This window comes from Pleurodeles waltl, chromosome 9 (assembly GCF_031143425.1).
Source record: "Pleurodeles waltl isolate 20211129_DDA chromosome 9, aPleWal1.hap1.20221129, whole genome shotgun sequence".
NCBI classification, from domain to species: domain Eukaryota; kingdom Metazoa; phylum Chordata; class Amphibia; order Caudata; family Salamandridae; genus Pleurodeles; species Pleurodeles waltl.
This window is the reverse complement of record NC_090448.1, coordinates 1,051,894,586-1,051,914,295: the sequence shown is the minus strand read 5'-3', so window position 1 is coordinate 1,051,914,295 and position 19,710 is coordinate 1,051,894,586. Positions and strand designations below refer to the sequence as shown.

The window sequence follows — 19,710 nt, the reverse complement described above, 5'->3', positions numbered from 1 at the left end:
AAAGTGGAGCTGAGACTCTGCCAGAGACCAGAGTCCTCTGATCTCCATCTCTACCAGACAGCCGTCTCAACACAAGAGTGGCACATCTGTCACCACTGTGTGCTCTGGGTGGGGAAGGGAGAGAGGTCTTCCGCTGACCCAATCGCTGATCATCTGCCACCACCTCAGGTCTTTTGCAGTTCTGTCAGATAGATGGACGAATTTGGAGAAACTTCTCTGATGCTACACCCACTGGGACTTCAGGTCCCACTGTACAGCATGCATATGGCAGTGAGCATGTGTTACCAGCAGGATGCAGAAGGCCATGAGGAACAGAAGCCTCAGAGTGAATCTTATTAAAATCCAGAATAGAGGCTGAAACATCAGAATCTTAGCCTGCATATTCTGGACTCACCATTCCAAAGGATAGGCCTGAAACTGCACTGTGTCTAGAATGGCTAAGATAAAAGGGAGCAACATGAGAGGGAATAAGGTGTGACTTCGGTATGCTGACAGTGACCCCCCCAGCAAATGCAGGAGGTTTGCCATTATCTGGAGGTGGGAGACAACAGCCTAGAGTGAGCTCACGTTCAACAGCCAGTCATCAAGGTAGGGGACGACAGGAACACCTGACTTCCGCCGATAGACTGCAACCTTTTTTTTTTTTTTTTTTTTTTAACACCCAAGAGGTGCTGGTAAGGCCAAAGGAGAGCACACCAAACAAAGTCCTCATAGCTCATCATGAACCGCAGGTAACATCTGTGGTCTGGAAGGACAGCTTTGTGAAAAATAGGTGCCCTCCAAATCCAACGCTACCATCCAGTCTTCAGAATAGTCAGGACCTTAGCTAAAGTGAACACCTTGCATTTCTTTTTCCTCAGGAAGTAGTTGAGAGGGTGCAGTTCTACTATATGGTGGATGCCTCTGTTCTTTTTCGGCACCAGAAAGGAGCGAGAATAGCAACCACATCCTAGTTCTGTCAGCACCCTATTGATGGTTCTTTTGGCCATAAGAGCCTATACTTCCTGATTCAGCAGGAAGCGGTGGCCCTTTGTCAGTGTGTCTCAAGATGCTAGCATGGGCAACGGTGTTTCTGTGAATGGGAGTGCATAATCCTGGTGAACAATTTGGAGCACTCGTTTGTCCAAGGTTATGGACCACCATCGGGGCAGGTGGAGCTTGATCCTACCACCGATTGGTAGCCAGTAATAGTGAGAGCGTACATTAAAGAAGTTTGAACACTGCGGCTATTGTGGGGTGGCAGAGTGGTTAGATTTCAGGTGATGGGTCCCAAGGGGCTTTTGAGAACTGCATCCGAAGCCACGGAAAGACTGGGAAGTTTGTTGACAATGGTGGCTGGGTGGGCATGGATGTTGTTGGAAGCCCCAACTGTACCACAGAATTGGCAAAAGGCAGAAAGGGGCTATTGCAGGGCCTTGCAGAGTTTTAACAACTAGGCGGTGGCCCTGCTGTCCTCAAAGCGCTCAAGGGCTGAGTCAGCCTTATCACCAAACAGGCAAGTGTCATCAAATGGCATGTCCCCGAAAAGCCAGGAGACCTCAACCAAGTGTGGCAACGGAGTTCCAATGATGAAGCAATCGCTTTACTTATTAAGTCAGTCGTATCCAGTCCACAGGATGTAATAAACATTGTTACATCCCTGCCATCGGAAATAGCCTGGGACAGTACAGCTCAGGCCTCCTTTGAGTCCACGGGCAGCACTTAACTAAATTGCAAAACATGTGAGAATATCAACACAACAGGCACGCAGAGTTCACTGACTGCAGTGCAAGGATGGTGAAAGAGAAAATCCTCTTACTGAGTGTTTCCACAGTGGAGTAGTAGGGAACGCACCAAAGTCGACTTTGGACTTGGAGCTCTGGACAACTAGACTCTCTTGGGTGGAGTGCTAGGTAAGGAAAGCGGGATACCCAGTAGTGGGGTGGTGGGCAATTGTCCTGTGCACAAGAGCCCATGTAAAGGGCTTGGCCAATGCCCCAAGCAGCACATCAGTGTGGGCTTCATTAAAGGGGAGAAAAGGTTTGGTGGGGGCAACTGCCAGTTGAGGCACACCTGTCAAGACGCTCCTCTTGACTGACACTGAGGGCAGTACAAGGTCCAAGACCTTAGCCACCCTCCTCACCACCATGGCAAATTAATCTCCTTCCCCCGTAGACACAATAGGGGGGAAGAGACTAAGCCATTGCTGTCTAGAACACTGGCATCCGGTAGTTCATTTTTTCAGTTTTCCTCAAGCGCTTCCATCGGTTCAGTGAAATCACATGGATAGTCAGATCTGTCCAAATTGTAATCCCCACATTGCCTATCAGTAAAAGGAGGCACTGTATCTGACCCAGAGGGTCTTGTTCTGGTCGGCACTGGAGGAGACGCTAGACGATCCCGGCCCGAATCGGTTATAACAATGGGGTTGGCATCTTTGAGGTGCATTGGTGACACCGTGAAAGGTACCACCGAAACAGGTTCCGAGGAAGGTCAGAGACTTGCGACCGGAGCCAATCCGGATCCAAAGCGCTCAACTGGTGCAGAGGGCCAACTTGCCAGAGGGAATCCAGTGGGGGCGCCTTCTGAACAGATGGAGCCCGATGGAGAGCCAGAGGGGTTGGTCTGGCCAAATATGAGGTGCATGCCTTCATAACATTTTTAGCTGGGTGGGGGTCGCACTGGGAAATTCAGTGAGGAGGGGATAGGACCCAGACGGGCTCTGCCGCTGATGTGTAGGAGCAGTACTTAGGTTTGAGGCCTGGTTCCCAGACCTCGTCTTAAGTCTTGGACTAGCACAGTGAAGTCAAAGAGTGCTTTAACGTCTTGGACTTTTAGTAGTATTTACCCAATGATGTATTGGAGCACAATGATGACCAACAGAAGCGGCTCAGAGATTGAGCCTGGGACCTTCATTGCAACAGAACCTGGAGTGGTGCAGAGTTGTCTCATTTCGGATGACCAGAAGCTTCAGGACACGATCCTAAACAGCCTTAGGGTTCATCGTGCAACAGTTGGGGAATGCTTTGAGACTTGGCCAGGTACCAGAGGCAAACCAGGTGGGGGGGTCTGTCACAGAAATCTACCTGTGACAGGAGCCACAGAGTTTAAACCTCACAGACCATTTTTTAGGGAACATCTCTATTGTCAGTCTAGGAGCAAAGACTCAAAAGAATTTCATCAAAATGTCAAAACAAAAGTTTAAAAAAAGGATTAAGGGTGCTCTCTCCAGATCTGCACTTATGGAGCAGAAAGTAAAGAACTGATACCAGCACACTGGGTTCATGCCTATATACAGGCAGAGTGCACTTCATTTCTGGCAAGGACAATGCCAATAACACAAAGCTGATTGATGCCACCTACTATCACGCAGAGGTACTGCTCAAGATTTTCTGGATCCAGACTGACACTTGGGAAACATTCTAAGGTAAGTAATCTGTGGCAAATGCCCCAATCAGATGATGAAAGTAGCGGTGATTGTACAAGCGGAGATGGTGGTAGCAGTGGTGTTGATGGTGAAAGTGGTGATGCTGTCAGTAGTGTAACATTGGCTGTTTGTGAATGATTGTGACCACTCAGTAGTGTGCTTACTAGTGTGAGGGTTGGGAATGCTGATCTGTGAGGGGTAATTGCTACTTGGATGGATGCAAAATTGCAGTAGGTACTGCAAGACTGCTAATCCTCAAGGAGTATAAGACTGCTTCTGGTAGACTGATTGTCAGTTTGAGAATAAGAGTGCATGTGAGACTACTGTTGGTGGGATGACTTGTACTCTGAATGGGCAGCACTTGTGTCAAGGACGACTTGTGATTTCAGAGAGGGACTACCTTCTCACCCTCTTCCTAATATAAAAACAATGCAAAATACATAACTGAGCAAATGAGCACCGAAAGACTCTCTCTGTGTTCTCTTTACTGTAATAGGATTTATAGCATAATGCTAAAGCAGACTGTAGCCCCATCTAACAAGTACTTCAACACTATAATATTTAACAAGTCATTAGAAAACATACAAAAAATGGCCAACTCAATTTAAAATAAGGAAAAAAAAAAATATACAGAGATCACGTCCAAATGAGAAAGCAAAGTACACACAATCCTCACAATCTGGGTCCAGAAAACATACCATAATGAGTTAACAAGATGCAGCAAACCAGAGGACTCCTCCAGCAATGCATAACCCCATGTAATATCATTTAACTATCAATGGAAAATGAACAATTTCCTAGCTAACGTGATGGAAAGTTTCAGATCTATTAGTGACACGGAGGTGAGGATTATGCCTTCTTTCTTCACTTTTATATATAACAGCAGCCACTTCAAAAGGACAAACAACTATCTTTCCCAAAAGGCCAAGGGAAAGTATAAACAGTAACAAGAATCAATTATCACAGAGTCTGTCTTATAGTCATTCAACAATATTGATGCTCCCTCTTTCTTCATGCAGCAGAAACTTGGAAGTGGAAAAAACCTTGTCTCGTTCCAACAGTTGTGCTTGGCCATAAACTCAGATTATTCCATCACGCCCTGATTACCCATCTCATTCCCTTTAGAAAGAAAAAACTGGTAACCCCAATGTCTCTGTAAGAAAATGTCATAAGATTGAGCAACATCAGATACTTGAGTCGACCACAAAGATACATAATAATAACCATCTTTTCTAATATGAGATGCAAGATCATAACATAACAGATTACGAGAGAATAAAAGGAGAAGAATACTTATACCCAACGAGAGACTTTCAAACCATCAATGGGTTTGCCTATGCAAACTCGTCCCTAGAAAGAGTAGACATCCAATGCATAATGAAACCCTTGGTCATCCCAGAACAGGTCTAGAAAAATAGGGTTGGGATAAAGAGGAGAGAGAAGAGACTCCCCATCTACACATGAGGGGGAATAATCCTCGCCTCAGTGACCTTAATAGAACTGAATCTTCCCGTTATGTTAGCTAGAACATTTTTCCTTCTATCTCAGGACCAGAGGCTCGGATTATGCCAGTTCAAAGCTTGTCCACAACTTTGGACGCCATATGGATCACCGACTTAAAGTAAAATGGCTTGAAAGTGGAAATGGACGACAAATCTGCTGCACTCAGGATGTTTTCCAGGCGGGCTCCCAAAGCAAAAGCCTTAGAAGCCATCGCTCGTCTCGCCGTACGTGGACCAATAATCAAAGCGTCAATACCAGTTTCCTGCAAGATACCTCTCACCCACAGAGCCATAGTGGGAGACGAAACCACTCTATACGGTTTTCGTAGAGAAATGAACAACTGCCATCCACTCGCTGGCCTGAACTCTTTCGCAACTGCCTCATAAGCCTTGAGGCATCGAACCACACAGAGCTTAGGGTGATGAAGGAACACTGGATATGATACTAACTTAGAATGACATTTCGCCCTCCAGGAGATGTGGAAGGTAATACCCTCAAGCGTGAAAACCCCGGCCAGAAATATCCTGTGCTCTCACACCAGACACCTTACAGCAAGAAACCAAGCACAATAACAGACAGCTAACCTGACAACCGTTTTCTGGAGGGGTACTTATTTCAGGGTCAGCTCTGGAACAAACAAAGCACCAGGTTAATGTCCCACAAGGAGGAGTACCTCAGCTCCCGGGGAACCTAGAGCAGAATACCCCTCATTAGCTTCCTCACTAAGGGGTGCTCCCTAAATGGAACACCTTCAAAGGGCAAATGTCACGTCGAAACAGTGGAGCGAAAGATATTTACAGACCTATATGCCATTCCCCCCCCCCCAAACTAACAAGGATAGGAAGTTCAGGGCAGGAACAACTCCTGATTCCAGGGGATCAATATCCCTCTGCAAACACCTACCTAACCACCGTGCCCAAGTGGACTTGTACCTCTTGGTAGTTCTGGTGACCAGAGCTCCTCCGTTCCATAAGAGGCAGATGGCCCTCGAGAACCATGTGGTGAGGATTCCCTAGAGGATCCCGAAGAATGTCTTGTCTGCAGGGTAGACGGATTGGAAAATCCTGAGAAAGTTCCATCATCACTGGAACCACGCCTAAGATCTCCACAATGGTGAAATCACCACCAATGACGCCCTCTGCCTGCGTACTTGAGACGTCATTCTCATTAACATCGCGAAGGGTGGAAAGGCATATCCCTCCTCCACACTTCAATCCTGGAGAAAGGTATCCGTCGCAACCGCCTGCCGAACCGGTTTCCAGCTAAAGAACCGGCTTGAATGAGAACCTTGGCGAGAGGCGAACATGTCCACCGAGAACAGGCCCCACAATCTTTGAATTATGCGGAACACTTCTGTATCAAGTTGTCAGGCACTGAGATCCTGAAGATGTCTGGAATGCCAATCAGCACCCTCGTTGGACTTCCCTGGCAGATACTCCGCCATCACCGAAACCTCCAGCTGAAGGCAGTACTCCACCCAAGTCCGAGAACGAGGACCTCTCAAGCGGTTGATTTAGTGCACTGCCATCAGAGTTTCCATCTTCAGAAGGACAGAACATCTGGCTCTATCTTTCGTCCAACAGCGGACCGCAAAAGACCCTGCCACCAGCTCCAGGAAATTGATGTGAAGGAACCTTTCGTCGGATGGCTACTTCCCTCCTGTGGAAATGTCTCCACAACTGTCTACCCAACCGGAGAGGCTGGCAACCGACTCAATCACCAGATCAGGACTGGATCCGCATATGGCCCTCCCATTTCAGGCCTTCATGTGGTCCAGCCACCACCTCATTCCGTCCCAGACTTTGTTAGTGAGAACAATCTGAGCGGCTTAAGATAGCCCTTCTCTCAAATGATGAGCCTTCAGGAGTTGCAAGGCTCTGTAATGCAGAGGGCCCAGAAATACCACCTGGATATAAGATATGAGCAGGCCTATCAATTTGGCTAGATTCCTGAGGGAAGTGTGAGAGAGCGAGCCATCATCTTTTGCAATTCGTGGTAAGTTTTTGTCATTTTCTTTCCCGGAAAACTCAGGATGGACGACCGAGTGTCTATGACAAACCCAAGGAAGGTAATCCTTTGCTGTGGTCTGAGGAGCAACTCCCTCTCGTTGATGCAAAAACTAGACTCTCCAACAAATCCACTGCCCTCTTAAGATGTAATATAAGCGTGGGAGGGCACTGGTCCATAAGAACAATGCCATCCTGGTAGACGATCATGCAAAGGCCTTTGCCCCGAAGGAACTCCACCAAAGGCCTGAATACCTTGGTGAAGCACTCGGACGCGGAGGACAGACCAAAAGGAAGTGTCTGAAAAGCAAAGACTTGGGATTTCCAAATGAATTGGAGAGACCTGTGATGAGGCAGGAAAACCGGAATGGTCAGGTAAGCATCCTTTAGGTCCAACTGACCCATCAAGTCCCCCGGGCGTAGAAGGTCCCTAACAAGATGGATACCTTGCAGTGGCGGTTGAGCAGCCACCCATTGAAGTCCCTGAGATTGATCACAGGACATTGACCACCGTCTCTCTTGATGATCAAACCATGTGTATGAAGAGTGGACAAAGTGATAGCCCCTTTGTTGAGGAGTTCCGAAACCTCCCAATCGATCAGAGCAGCTTATGTTTAAAAAAAAAAAAAAAAACGGGAGCCGTGGGGCAGTGACCTGCAAAGGAATACCCACAAACTCAAAGTGATACCCCTGTGCTGTCTGTAGAACCCAAGCGTCGTACGTCAACCGTTTCCAGTTGTGATGAAAACTGGCCAACCGTCCTTAGACAAATCCCAGGACATGACCTCATCCATCAGCTCTGCCTCCCCAGGTTCGTGGGAATCACAGAGATGAGCAGAAACCTCCAAAGTGAGCTGGATCCTGCCACTGAGCTTGGCGGGAGCCTCGGCCTTTTTGGGAAGACCCGGATGAAAAAAGGAGGGACGAGCACTCACGTCCGACCCCTCCAAAAATTTTGGATGAAAAATGTCTGGACTAATTTGCCCAATTCTTTTATAAAGGGGTCTCCAAACAAACCCCACGCTGCAGGCCCTGCCTCAGAAGATGCCAGGTCGTCCAATTTTGGGTCCACCTTAATCAAGGAGAGACTGCCTCCTTTCAGCCTACAAGGCACAGTTGTCGTCCCCTAGGAGAATGACAGTGCGTTGAGCCCAACCTGATGGGAGCTCGGGTTGAATGAGGGTACCTGAAAGCTTGGCCTCCGCAGTCATATCCAAAATCTTCGTAATGGGCCTAGTGACATCTAGAAGTTTATCCTGACAAGACCACAAGGAGTGGTCAATGTCTTTACTGGGGCCCTGACTAAATTAAGCCAGGAATGTATTCATGCGCTTGTCTATCTCCAGAGTCTTGTCCACCCTGCCCGCAAGCCGTCGCTGACCTCCTTGTCCAACGGCATCCTCAAGCGACCAGCGACATAGGTTACTACCTTTTCGCAAGGAGGCCACATAGAAGAACGAGGATGAATAAGGTCATCCGGATCAAGCATTTCTGCCACTAAGCTCTCCTGTGAGGCCTGAGACGCCTCCCCAGTAGAGGGGTGCCAAGGGCGAGAAGGACCAGGCTCACCATTCGAGTCCCCCTGGGAATCATCCCCGTCCCAATGAGAAGGGGACTTGGAAAACTGGAGTACAGGATCCGGTTCATGCATTCTAGGCTGCGATTGCAGGAAAGCCCTTTTAAGGCACGCAAAATCATCCTTCTCGACATTGTGTTCCAAGGTGTACTTACTCGCCGGAGGCGCTGAGCGCTCTTGGTCAAGCGATGTCACTGGCCCGTTTCTGGGCTTGTGCCAATTTATCTAGTTTCTCCTCAAGAGATGCGACAGCCATGGAAATAGCACGATGAATGGACACGTCCACTGCTTCGCAAAACTCAGCACCCAGAGGAAGGAATGTGGAAGCTTCTTCCTCCGAAAAGATCATCTCTGTATCCTCTATGGCAGCGACACCAGCTCGACATCTAGCAAAGATTGGGTAGAGGTCATACTCTAATTAGGGACCCATGCACCCCAAAACAATCCCCTGAATATTAGATACCCTGGACAGGTCCCTGCAGTGCCATGAGCTGCATAATGCGACGGAGGGGGCAAGAAATTCAGGGGCACACTCCCAAATAAAGTAGGGGCAACTGCAGTAATGCAAGCAATATAGACAGTAATACACTGGCCTGTACTCTCACCAAGCCAGCATTCCCAATTCAGAAACAAGAAACACAACTACTAGGCCGGTGAAGCACTGTAGGAGGGCCCCGGGGGTGACTGTTTACCGACCCGACCCCCAAGCAGGCATGGTGGTCACAGAGTAAGTTAATAATGAGCAATTATTGCCAAAGTCTGCAATACACACATACAGACCCCAGTGGGGCATCACACGCTCCAGAGACTACCGGGTCGCAAGACCAAGGCTCTGCGGCGCACTAGGAACTCTGCAACAGTGCTGGCAGAGTGTCAAGTAGAGGAATTAGGGCACAAGAACACTCCACCATATAAATTCCCCCACCACTGTACACCAACCACTAAAACATGAAGGGGAAAGTGAGAAAAATTATCTTTCGTGGCTGCAGCAATGAAGAAAGAGGGAGCATCGATATAGACTCTGTGATGATTGGTTAATGTTTAAACTTTCCCTTGGCCGTATGGTAAAGATAGTTTTTTGTCCTTTTATAGTGGCTGCTGTTATAAATAAAAGTGAAGAAAGAAGGCATAATTCAAGCCTCCGGACCGGACACAGAATCACTTTTTATCTATGAAGCCGTTGTTTTACTTGCTTATTTATACCATCAAGTAACGTCTGCACTAAAGTGATAGAATCCACAACAAAATGTTACTGGTTCCCAGGTTCCAAAAAGCATGTCCACCCCCCCCCCCCAAATCTCTTTACATGAATTCTTCTGTTCAGAAATCATATCAAGGGCAAGCTTTATTCCTTTAATGGAGCCATCCTTCTCTAACTGTATAATAGGTAGGAGAGTTCTCACACTAAGCTTGCTACTAGCTGGATTTTAACTTTATACTCTTGAGGTTTCATTTCGGCCAGTTCACATGAAACACCCCGCGGGGTTCCAGTGCAGGTCCTCCCTCAACCAAGCAGTTGAAGTCACAGATCTTATGGACCACTTTCAAAGGACAAAAAACCTATTAACTATATAGGAAGATAAGGGCGAAGATATATGATTGATATCAGGAGAGCCCTCAAGCACCCAATAGGGTGACAGGTTTCATCACTGGGCTGTCTCCTCGTCAGACCGGTGCTGCAATGTCTGGCGGACCACCCAGAAGTAGGGGTGGTACTTAACCGAAGGCCAATCGCCAAATAGAGGTCTGAAACGAGAACTGACTGAGAAAGAGAAAAGGGTGAGTGAGTGAAGGAGAGTGTACGCAAAATAAAATTTGCTGAGCCTAAAACATCACTTTAATAAATCAGAAAAAAGGTTCAGGCCAAGATTAAAAATATATATAGGGAGTCTTAGTGGGAATAATGTCCCGCTATACTCTATGAAGAAGGAAGGGTACTATGCCTAATCCTGTCATCCTTCTCTTTGTCTGGAGCACGGCCGATTGGTACCATGGCTGGAGTCTGCTGAAAGCCTTACCTGATCTTCTCTACACTACCCTGTTTTGGTCACTCCACCCCTGGTATTTACATCCTCCTCTTGAGGCACAAGTGCAGACTGTGCCCAGGTAAGCACAGATGACATGGTGCAGACACGCATAGGCTTCTGGCCTGGCACTAATCAGGTAGTGAACAGGACAATGGACAAAAGGCATTTAGCACCCCGTTTCTCTTATATGCCTGCACCGACCATTGCCATCTTGCCACTGACTTGCAGCTCAATTCTGTCATGCTTGTACTCTACGGCGTTCCAACTGGCTAGCGGGCAAATGCTACTGGAGCCAGGGAGAATCTCCTCAGGTTAGACTTTCCCTTGACCACACTATAGTTGGTACCAGTATTTCCCAGAGAAAAAATCCTTACTAATGATAACCACCTAGACTTCAAACCTCATAGTGTTTGTGTGAATGTGCTTGAGAGTCTGAGTCTCTCTTCCAGACATCCATAATCACTAGACTGAGAGCTACAGGGATTTTAGTGGTACCCATTTCCATAGGAAATATGCTGTCTTTCGGGCATGTGGCTGGTACAGAAACTTTAATAGGTCCAATCCTTTTTGCTAAGCCCTCTATGTTGCACTTGAACAAAGTAACTAGTGTAGGCGTGGAGGTGAGCTCATTCCCTCCTTTCTCTTTGTGGATTTGACTATGAACCTAGATCCCCTTAGGTTATGTCCTGGCCGGGATCCTTGGGAACCACGCTGGCCATTCCCTTCCAGTTTTAAACCATTCTGCTGGTAGCTCTTCTCCCCCTTCGACTTAGAACAATACTGCTCCAGCCTTTTGTTTAACCATTTGTCAGCCAAAACAGCAAGATTAACTGGATACCTCTTTATCAATTTTGATGGAAACTCACCTGCCTTCTTGTTCTCAAAGAACTTCTGATGGTACTAGGCTGGCATCCTTCATGTGCCGATTTAAAATTCTTACCCTTAGGCATTTCAATGATGTAAGCTCCCCCCATTCAGTAGGGCTATCAGTTTTACTTCTCAACTTTAAAGAGTCACTAGTTATCGCCTAAACCATCCATAAATATACAAGTCTGGCACAGGTGAATAAGATACTTTGAAACCTTGGCGGGAAGGAATAAGCTTATCCCCCAGTTAGCCCTTTCTGCTACAATTGGATCTTCTTTTTCTGTTCCAATCCCTGTCTTTTTAATTTTCTTGTATTCTCCTACCTCTTTTCTCTTTCCCCCTGTTTTCCCTATTGAGCCCAATCCTATCCCACACCTTCACACCAACTCCTATTCCTTGAGAGCTGATCTTAACTTCTTCCTCTCAAACACCTTAGCCGTCCGTTCTTTCTCAGACTTCACTTTCTGAATGGCCCACTGCAAATTGAATCAATGGTAATGGTGTCAGGAGAACTCTCATCACGGGGGGGGTGTTGGCTCTACATGAACTCTATAAGGATATTGCATATCTTTGCATGTTAAAGCCCTCCATCCCATATCTCAATACGTTTACCCATAACTGTTCTAGGGACTGCTCTAGCCACCCTGCATCTGCAATTTTAAGTGGCCATTGACAAAGAAACAAAACAGGACATAGCGTTATTTCTGTCTAATTGCAAAACCATGCAGGAGGCTTTCTTTCCCCAACAATCAAATGAGATTTTGAACAGCTTGTGCACTGGGGTACAACATGTAATATCTTTGATTCAACCACAGGGTAGCTCTGTGGACTGACAGACTGTTGTGATTTAGGGAAGTAAGAGAGCCACCATAAAAATCTACTTGCTCTCTGGCAGTGCTTAATTTGTAAATAAAAATGTGCCGGTGCTCAAAGCCCTCCTCTTAAACAAGAGGCTGCTGCATTTGAATGTGCGAGCACAGAATACTGAGGCAGCCTAATCCTGAAGCCCTCTCGAGCCTCTTCAATCCATTTAAAGCCACTCCATGTCCCTTCTGCTAACTCTAGCAGCTTTCTACCTTTGTGACGCTTTTTCGTTTTTCTCTTCCTCCGTCTTTCCCAGATGTGTCTTTTGCTCGCAGCAAATGCTTGAGGCAGAAGACTAAGCGCCGGCCCTCAAAAATAAGTGCCGGTGCTCAGCACCGGAAACAACAAGCACAAATTAAGAACTGCTCTCTGGGCAAACTAACTAGGGTCACTGAGGTTACCAGGTTCACTGCTTCCAGTCTATGTTTGACATGCATTTATCAGCTCATCGTTAGAAGTAGGAGCCTTGGCTATGGTGCCAGCTAGCCTCTTCTACCCTGACAAGCACAGAGGCTAACCCATGTGACTCTCCAGGTCAACTCTCCTCTTTTACTGAAGCAACGTGCTGAGATAGGCACTGTGTAGCTGGATACAAAACACCTGCACTCGAGTCAGGGACAATGTTAGGATCAGGATAGTAGGTAGGAAAACAGTAGGGGTCACATGCAAGCCACGCTAGACCCAAAATAAATCTTGGTTGAACAATGCACTCATCTTTCTTACATAAATCTTTCTTACATACAGAAATGTGGGTTGCCTAGCCACTTATGTCAAATATGAGTAAGCATTGTGTACATAAGCAATTGAGTAGAATGTTTCTCAGCCAAATCATGGAGGAGGAGACTATTGGATAGCCTACATTTCTAGTAATATCCCATAAAATAATGAAAACATTTATGAAATTCCTTGAATGAAAACTAAGGGCTGGATAGCCCTTTACCATATAGCCACTAATCAAACCAGCTGAAAACAGCAGTGATCAAACATTAATAAATTGTGGTGTGAACCGATGTGATGATAATCCGGTGGCTTAAATCAAGAGTCTAGTCAACACAGAAAGGTATGGGGTTCACCGGTGTTATGGAGCTATATTCACAAGAGATTATCCGTGGGCTCGTAGACCTCACTAGGTTTATAGAACGGGAAGTGTGGGTGCTGTGTAGGGTGAGTGAAGGAGAGGGTTATTTCCTTTACGGACTAGGTGGTCTCACACAATATATGGTGTCATGGTTCATCATTTGACCACCTAGCCCCACCCAGGTAGGACAGTGCCATCTGGGCGGACTCGACCTCACCGTTAAAAGAACGGGAGGGAGTGCGTAAATATATATTAATCTGGAGATTTAGGGATCCAGCTAAGCTTTGCAAATATAAAAACACCTAGGCAGTTACTGTGTGTGATCTACACTTTTAATGGTGGTGTATGCGGGTGTATTAAAAACAATGACAGGACACCTCGGTGAGAATGAAGCCTCACTGGGTCGCCTATCTAAAAATGTAATCAAGAGTCTTCAACCATATCTGAATTACATTATTAGGGCACACTGACAGCAGCATGGGACAGCTAAAATGTTTCTGCTATGGTCATCCTGCGTTAGCAAAATGATATATGCATTTTCAGCCTTTGCAAACAAGGCAACAGGGTACTTTGGCTTCCATCACCACTCTAGCTAAGGTTGCGTTTCTTTTTACCACCCCGGAACATATTCTTCAAATAACTTCACTTCTCCTTCTCAAATGCAATATGGGATGGGCTCATCAAATCCTAGCATGCAGAAATAAAAGGTAGAAAATCAACCTGAAAACACAAGTGTTGCACTGTATCTGAAACTATAGGTCACAAACTCAACAAGACACCAAAAACCCCATCCTACTCCAGCCATTGCATCTTTCCTTCTGTCAGGTAGGACATCATACCCACTAAGGAACTTGCAGGACCTGCATTGGGCATATAGCCAAAAGGTCAGAATAGACTAGCTTAGAAAAAACAGTTCAGGCCAGGACTGGGCCCTAACCATATCAGGAGATAATGTAGACATTGAAAGGCAAGAAAACAGCTGCAGATTACGCGCACTCAGTTTAGGATTCAATCAGATGGTGGTCCCAACATGAAACAAAATAATGGGAATTTAAAAAACACAACACATATTACTGTCAGAGCAAGCTTTTCTCCATTTTTGGGGTTGTCATTTTCTTAAGATTTTCTTAAGATTGCACTATTGTTTAACAACTTGCTTGCAATTATAAGTATGCAACAAATGGGCACTGCAATCAAATTCATTCAACTTTTTTACCTAGATGCAGTTTTACCATTAGGAATGACTGGGGATCCATCAAGCCGTAACTTTTAGCAATCAAACAATACTGCACTTGGTACTGCACTTGGTATTAGGCACTTCAAGCACCTGGTTTTCAGGTATTCTGCAGAAACCCTATAGCTATGCAATACTTGTGATCATCATACATAGCACAGCCCTAATGAGAGAGAGAAACCGTGCCATGACAAAGGAACAGCATATACATGTATTAGTTGTGTTTTTCCCAAACCCCTGGAAATATTAATCGTATGTGTGGGTATGCATAACCCCTTGGTATACTTTCTACTGCAGTCAAGCGATACAAATGTTTGGTTCAAATAAAGTGATCCCTTCAAATGATCCTTTAGGATTTCAGAGTAATTGTCTGGATGCTAAATAAGTGACTTTCCTTGTGTCTTCATCTTACCTTGATGTCTCTATGCATTTTGCTTTTGCTGTGTAGGTAAGCAAGACCCTAAATAGAAGTAGAAAGGTTAATAACTACACACATTCAATGGAGAAAAAAAAAAGTCATGATAATTGAAAGTTTTTACATTTTGCTTCCTAATTTATATACACTTCAATAACCTGTTAATATTGTTTTATTTCGTAAGCAGTCGCAGGGCCCTGAGTAGGCCTTGCAGACCCCCAGTTGTCCAGGAATCAAAGCTGTCTTAGGCACTGGATTCTGACTAGAACAGTAGTATCTTCAAAAAATACTGTGGTTCTTCTCCAGTCCCTTTTCCAGTATTATGGCTGCCTTTCGTGGTAAAGCATGATGCACCTTTTCTTGCAGCTGTTGGTGCACTGGTGGGCTCGGCACAGCACTGGGGATTGAAGAGGTGTTTTTTCTGTGATCTTCAGAGTGTGACCCTTAAGTAGGATGCCAAGGACCCTTTTCTCACAGGTGATCTGTGCCTAACAAGAGGCATAAATGGTATTATCTCCAACCTTTTAAAGTAGAAGTACTGGATTTGTCTTTGTCAAGCCTGTCTTTACTTTTTTCCTCTCTACTGGTTTGCATATCGTTTTTGTTCAGTGTACTGCCCTAAACGTATGTTACCCTCATAGGAATAGGCTTGGTTACATCCATAAGGAGTCAGTCGGTGGATAAGGATGCTAAAGCTGACAGGCAACAATATAAGCTGTTGCACGTACTGTTTACTCGGGCATGGGACAGAAATGTACCTCTCAGATTTTTCTATACCCGTCTTATTTCTTTAGAAGGCATTGCCTAATTTCTCCCTAGGTCATATCCAATAAATGGTACATTCACTAATCACTGTACTTTAGGGCAGTAATTCCCAATATCTGGTCTGGGGACCCATGGGGGCCTGCGAAGCTTACTCAGGAGGTCCTCGATTACTCATAAAATTGAATAATATGAACTGATTAATAAAGGGCCTGATTCTAACTTTGGAGGACGGTGTTAAACCATCCCAAAAGTGGCGGATATACCACCTACCGTATTACGAGTCCATTATATCCTATGGAACTCGTAATACGGTAGGTGGTATATCCGCCACTTTTGGGACGGTTTAACACCGTCCTCCAAAGTTAGAATCAGGCCCTAAATGTACAATTTCAAAGTCTAACATGTTTTGTAAATGTGAATAAAACTGAAATTGGAAGCTAAAAATTAACGTAGTATCCTCAGAATGATTTGTGAGAGCAGAGCAAGAGCATCATACAGAAAAGAGTATGGACAATGAGTGGCCTCAATTACATTTAGAAACGCTGCAATCTTTCTATTAAAATTACCACTAGACCTAGGAGCCTTGGTCGGTTTCCCCTAACATTTTGCTCTCTAACCTCCTGTTTTTCTGACTTCATTTTTGCTGTCTTTGGGATTCTGCACCCTTTATCACTGCTGGGCCTGTAAATTAAAGGCTCCTACTGGGCCTGCAGCACTGATTGTGCTACCCACTATAGTAGCATTTCAAACATGCCTCAGGCCAGTCACTGCAGAGACTGTGGGTTCAGTTTTAAACTGCCACTTCCACCTGGCCAGTGCATCCACTGCCAGACCCACACTTTATTTTTTTTATTACATATAGGTCAGCCCAAAGGTAGCCCTGTTTAACTCCAAGGGAGGGTGCAGTGTATTTAAAATGTTGGACATGTACTTTTAAGTTTAACATGCCCAGGAAGTGAAAAACTGATAAATTTGTTTTTCACTACTGCGAAGCCCATATCTCCCATAGGGTAGCATTGGGGGATACCTTGAAGCATCCTGGAGGTGTAACTTTCAATTGGGAAAAGATAGAAATCTGGAGTTTGGTGTCTCCGGACTCACAATTTGAAATCACAGCTTATGCTGAAGTTGGAATTTAAATTTTAAGTCTGAAAATGCCACTTTTAGAAAGTTGAAATTTTCTTTCTTTAACCATTCTGTGCCTCTGCCTGTCTCTGAACACACGTCTGGGGTGGATGACAGCTGGCTTTTGTGCATTCCCTCTAGACAGTCACACAACAAGAGGGCTTGGGTGTGACATTTACATTATGATGGCTCATCACCGGACTGATGGATCTTTCTGGGCTAGATGGATGGGAGGAAGTGACACACCTGGATAGGATTGTGCTTCTCCTCACACAAAGGGCTGCATACCCACCTACAGAGTATTCAGAACCAGAGGAGGAAGGGTTGGGACCTTGTGATCTTCAAGTGCCTCTTTGAAATTTCCCCCACTTCAGAGGCACATTTGGGTATAAGTACTGGACCCTAATGGAACCAGGAAATTCTGCCAGGAAGAAGAACTGCTGTGCTGCCTGAAGGGACTGCCACTCTACAACAGAATTGATTTGTTGGCCTAATGCTTGCTGTGTGCTGTGCTGTGCTGTATGAGGGACTTCCACTTTGCAACTTGCTTTGCTGTGTTGGCCTGCTGCTTCTTGCCTCGAAGGAGGACTAAACCTATTCTCTTCATCCTAGAACCAAGATTCTCCAAGGGCTAGTTGGCTTGCCCCTTGCTCCCCAAAGTCTCAGGGTCATAAAAGACTTATTTTGCAACAATCATTCTACTGTGCCTGCTCTTTCCGTGAGATCAGCATGTGCACAGTGGCTTTTGTTTTATCAGGCGCATCTGCCTTTGTGGTGCGCCAATCAGGGAGCCATGACTGCCCTTGCCGTGTGATCATCGTGTGCACAGCTGCTTTGGTTTCATCAGGCGCATCTGCCATAATAGTGAGCAAATCGGGCAGTCGTAACTGCCCCTGCCGCGTGATCATCGTGTGCGGCAGTGCCCTTCAGTCCGACAACCACCTTTGCGACATGCAGCTGCAGCTTGCTCTGTAAACCAGCAGGTCAGCTGGCAGCTCAACACTGCCCGTGACAAGGAAAGGAGGGGAACCAACAGTGTATGGGTCCCGGCGAGGACAGACTGACGTGCCTGTCCTTCTCTTCTACCCAGTACGTATTTTGCACTGCTTACGCCCACAAGGTTGAGGAGGTCTACATAATCTACTGAAGTTTTACTGGTATAAAGGGCCGAGCTGCACTTCTGGATTTATGATTACCTATTGAGGCCTAGCGGGGCTATAGACCTCAGAATAGAAGGGCAAGGGCTCCCTTAACAGAGTGATTTCAAACCTGCCTCCATTTAAAAGTATAAATGTAATTCTTCCCATTAGGATCTCACCTACTTCATGCTAAAACGTACTAACTTCAAAATCGCATTTCTCTAGATCTAATTATTTGATTTTTGTAGCTTTGATCTCATTTTACTCACATAAGTATTCTAAATGTTTCTAAACTGGTGTTTGTGGTGTTTTCACTGTGTTATTGTAATTAAAGTGTCACATACTTTACACATTGCCTCCTAAGTTAACCTGACTGTTCTGTGCCAAGCTACCAGAGATTGAGCACATGTTAATTTAGAGTGTGTAGTTGACTTACCCTGGCTAGGATTGCGGTCCCTACTTGAATAGGGTGCATACCTCTGCCAGCCAGAGACACAATTTCAATTTTGATTTCTGTTATATTTGACTGTGAACTAAATAAGTTATTTAATCATTTGTGAATCTGCTTGATGAATGCTTGTTTCCAGTAATAACTCAGTTGGGGTCCCAAGTTTCGAGTAATAAGTGGGGGTCCTCAAAAGGTTAAAAACCACTGCTTTATGGCATTGCACCCAGGCTTTCCTCATCTGTATAAATTCACCGGAGCAGGTTTAAAAATAATAATCACAAAATGCATCATACCACACTTAAAATGTTACAAAGCACTGTAAGCAACAGGCTTTATTGCCCAATTTAATGGTGCTGGATGTATCAACCTTGGAAGGGTGGAAGGCTGAGACGGAGTCGTCAAAATTCAAACCAGTGACCTGCATATCACTAAACAGCCCAGCTGCACGCGATTCACAACATGAGGCACACTGCCAGCTCTCTTATCACTAATCGCTAATACATCTAATGCGAGAGAACAACAGGATGTCATGTTTTTTTTAACCGAAAACAGAACTGAGATGTTGACCAAAAGCAAAATACATGGAAGCTGCGCAACAGTATCTAGCACTTATAGCCCGTGGAAAATAAAGCACCAGGCTGGGTTAATACATCACAGGGTTATAAATATATGTTCAGGATTATGAAAAATGGCAATAAAAATGCATACAAAAAACATACATCACAGGGTGAAGATGAGCATGCGGATGGACACTAAATGGCCGTTTTTAATTTTAAATACGCCGAAGACGGTTCACAGCTTGGATGGGGATAGTTTTGACAAGTGGGGGTGCAAGAGAAGCTGAGTGTCCATCAAGAATTCAAATATTAAAAAAATAACGTTTTTGCTTATTACGTGAGATCTATACCTGTAAAGTTTCTCTGCAAACATATGCGATTTGGAGTTCTGCCAGAGGGCCGGTCACTGAAATAAAAGAAAAATGATGGATGTAGAAAATGAAGTAGCAAATATTACAGTAATATCAATATTATGTTTGAATACCAGACCAAACGCCATTCGCCATTTTTACTCTGTGAAAATGTATTTCTGGCAAGATGGCATCTGACAACAAACTTAACACATGGGGGTAAGATTAAAGCATAGTATTGGAATGTTCCACATTTTACAAGGTGTCTAACATAGCCGGATATAGACAACCCCAAACATACTGTGCTGAACGATTCAAAGCATTACAAGTGAGTAAGGATTTCTTTATTT

At 45.3% G+C, this 19,710-nt stretch overlaps 1 protein-coding gene across 1 annotated transcript in view; it reads right to left on the bottom strand.

Annotated features, from left to right (window-relative positions):
• MAP4K5 (mitogen-activated protein kinase kinase kinase kinase 5) overlaps nt 1-19,710 on the bottom strand; it is a 604,667-nt gene that overhangs the window by 436,214 nt on the left and 148,743 nt on the right. The window contains exons 5-6 of the mRNA XM_069208688.1: nt 19,361-19,416; nt 14,974-15,021 (exon numbers count right to left, since the gene is read on the bottom strand). Of these exons, the coding sequence (XP_069064789.1) occupies nt 14,974-15,021; nt 19,361-19,416 (104 nt within the window). The remainder of the gene's footprint in view (nt 1-14,973; nt 15,022-19,360; nt 19,417-19,710) is intronic.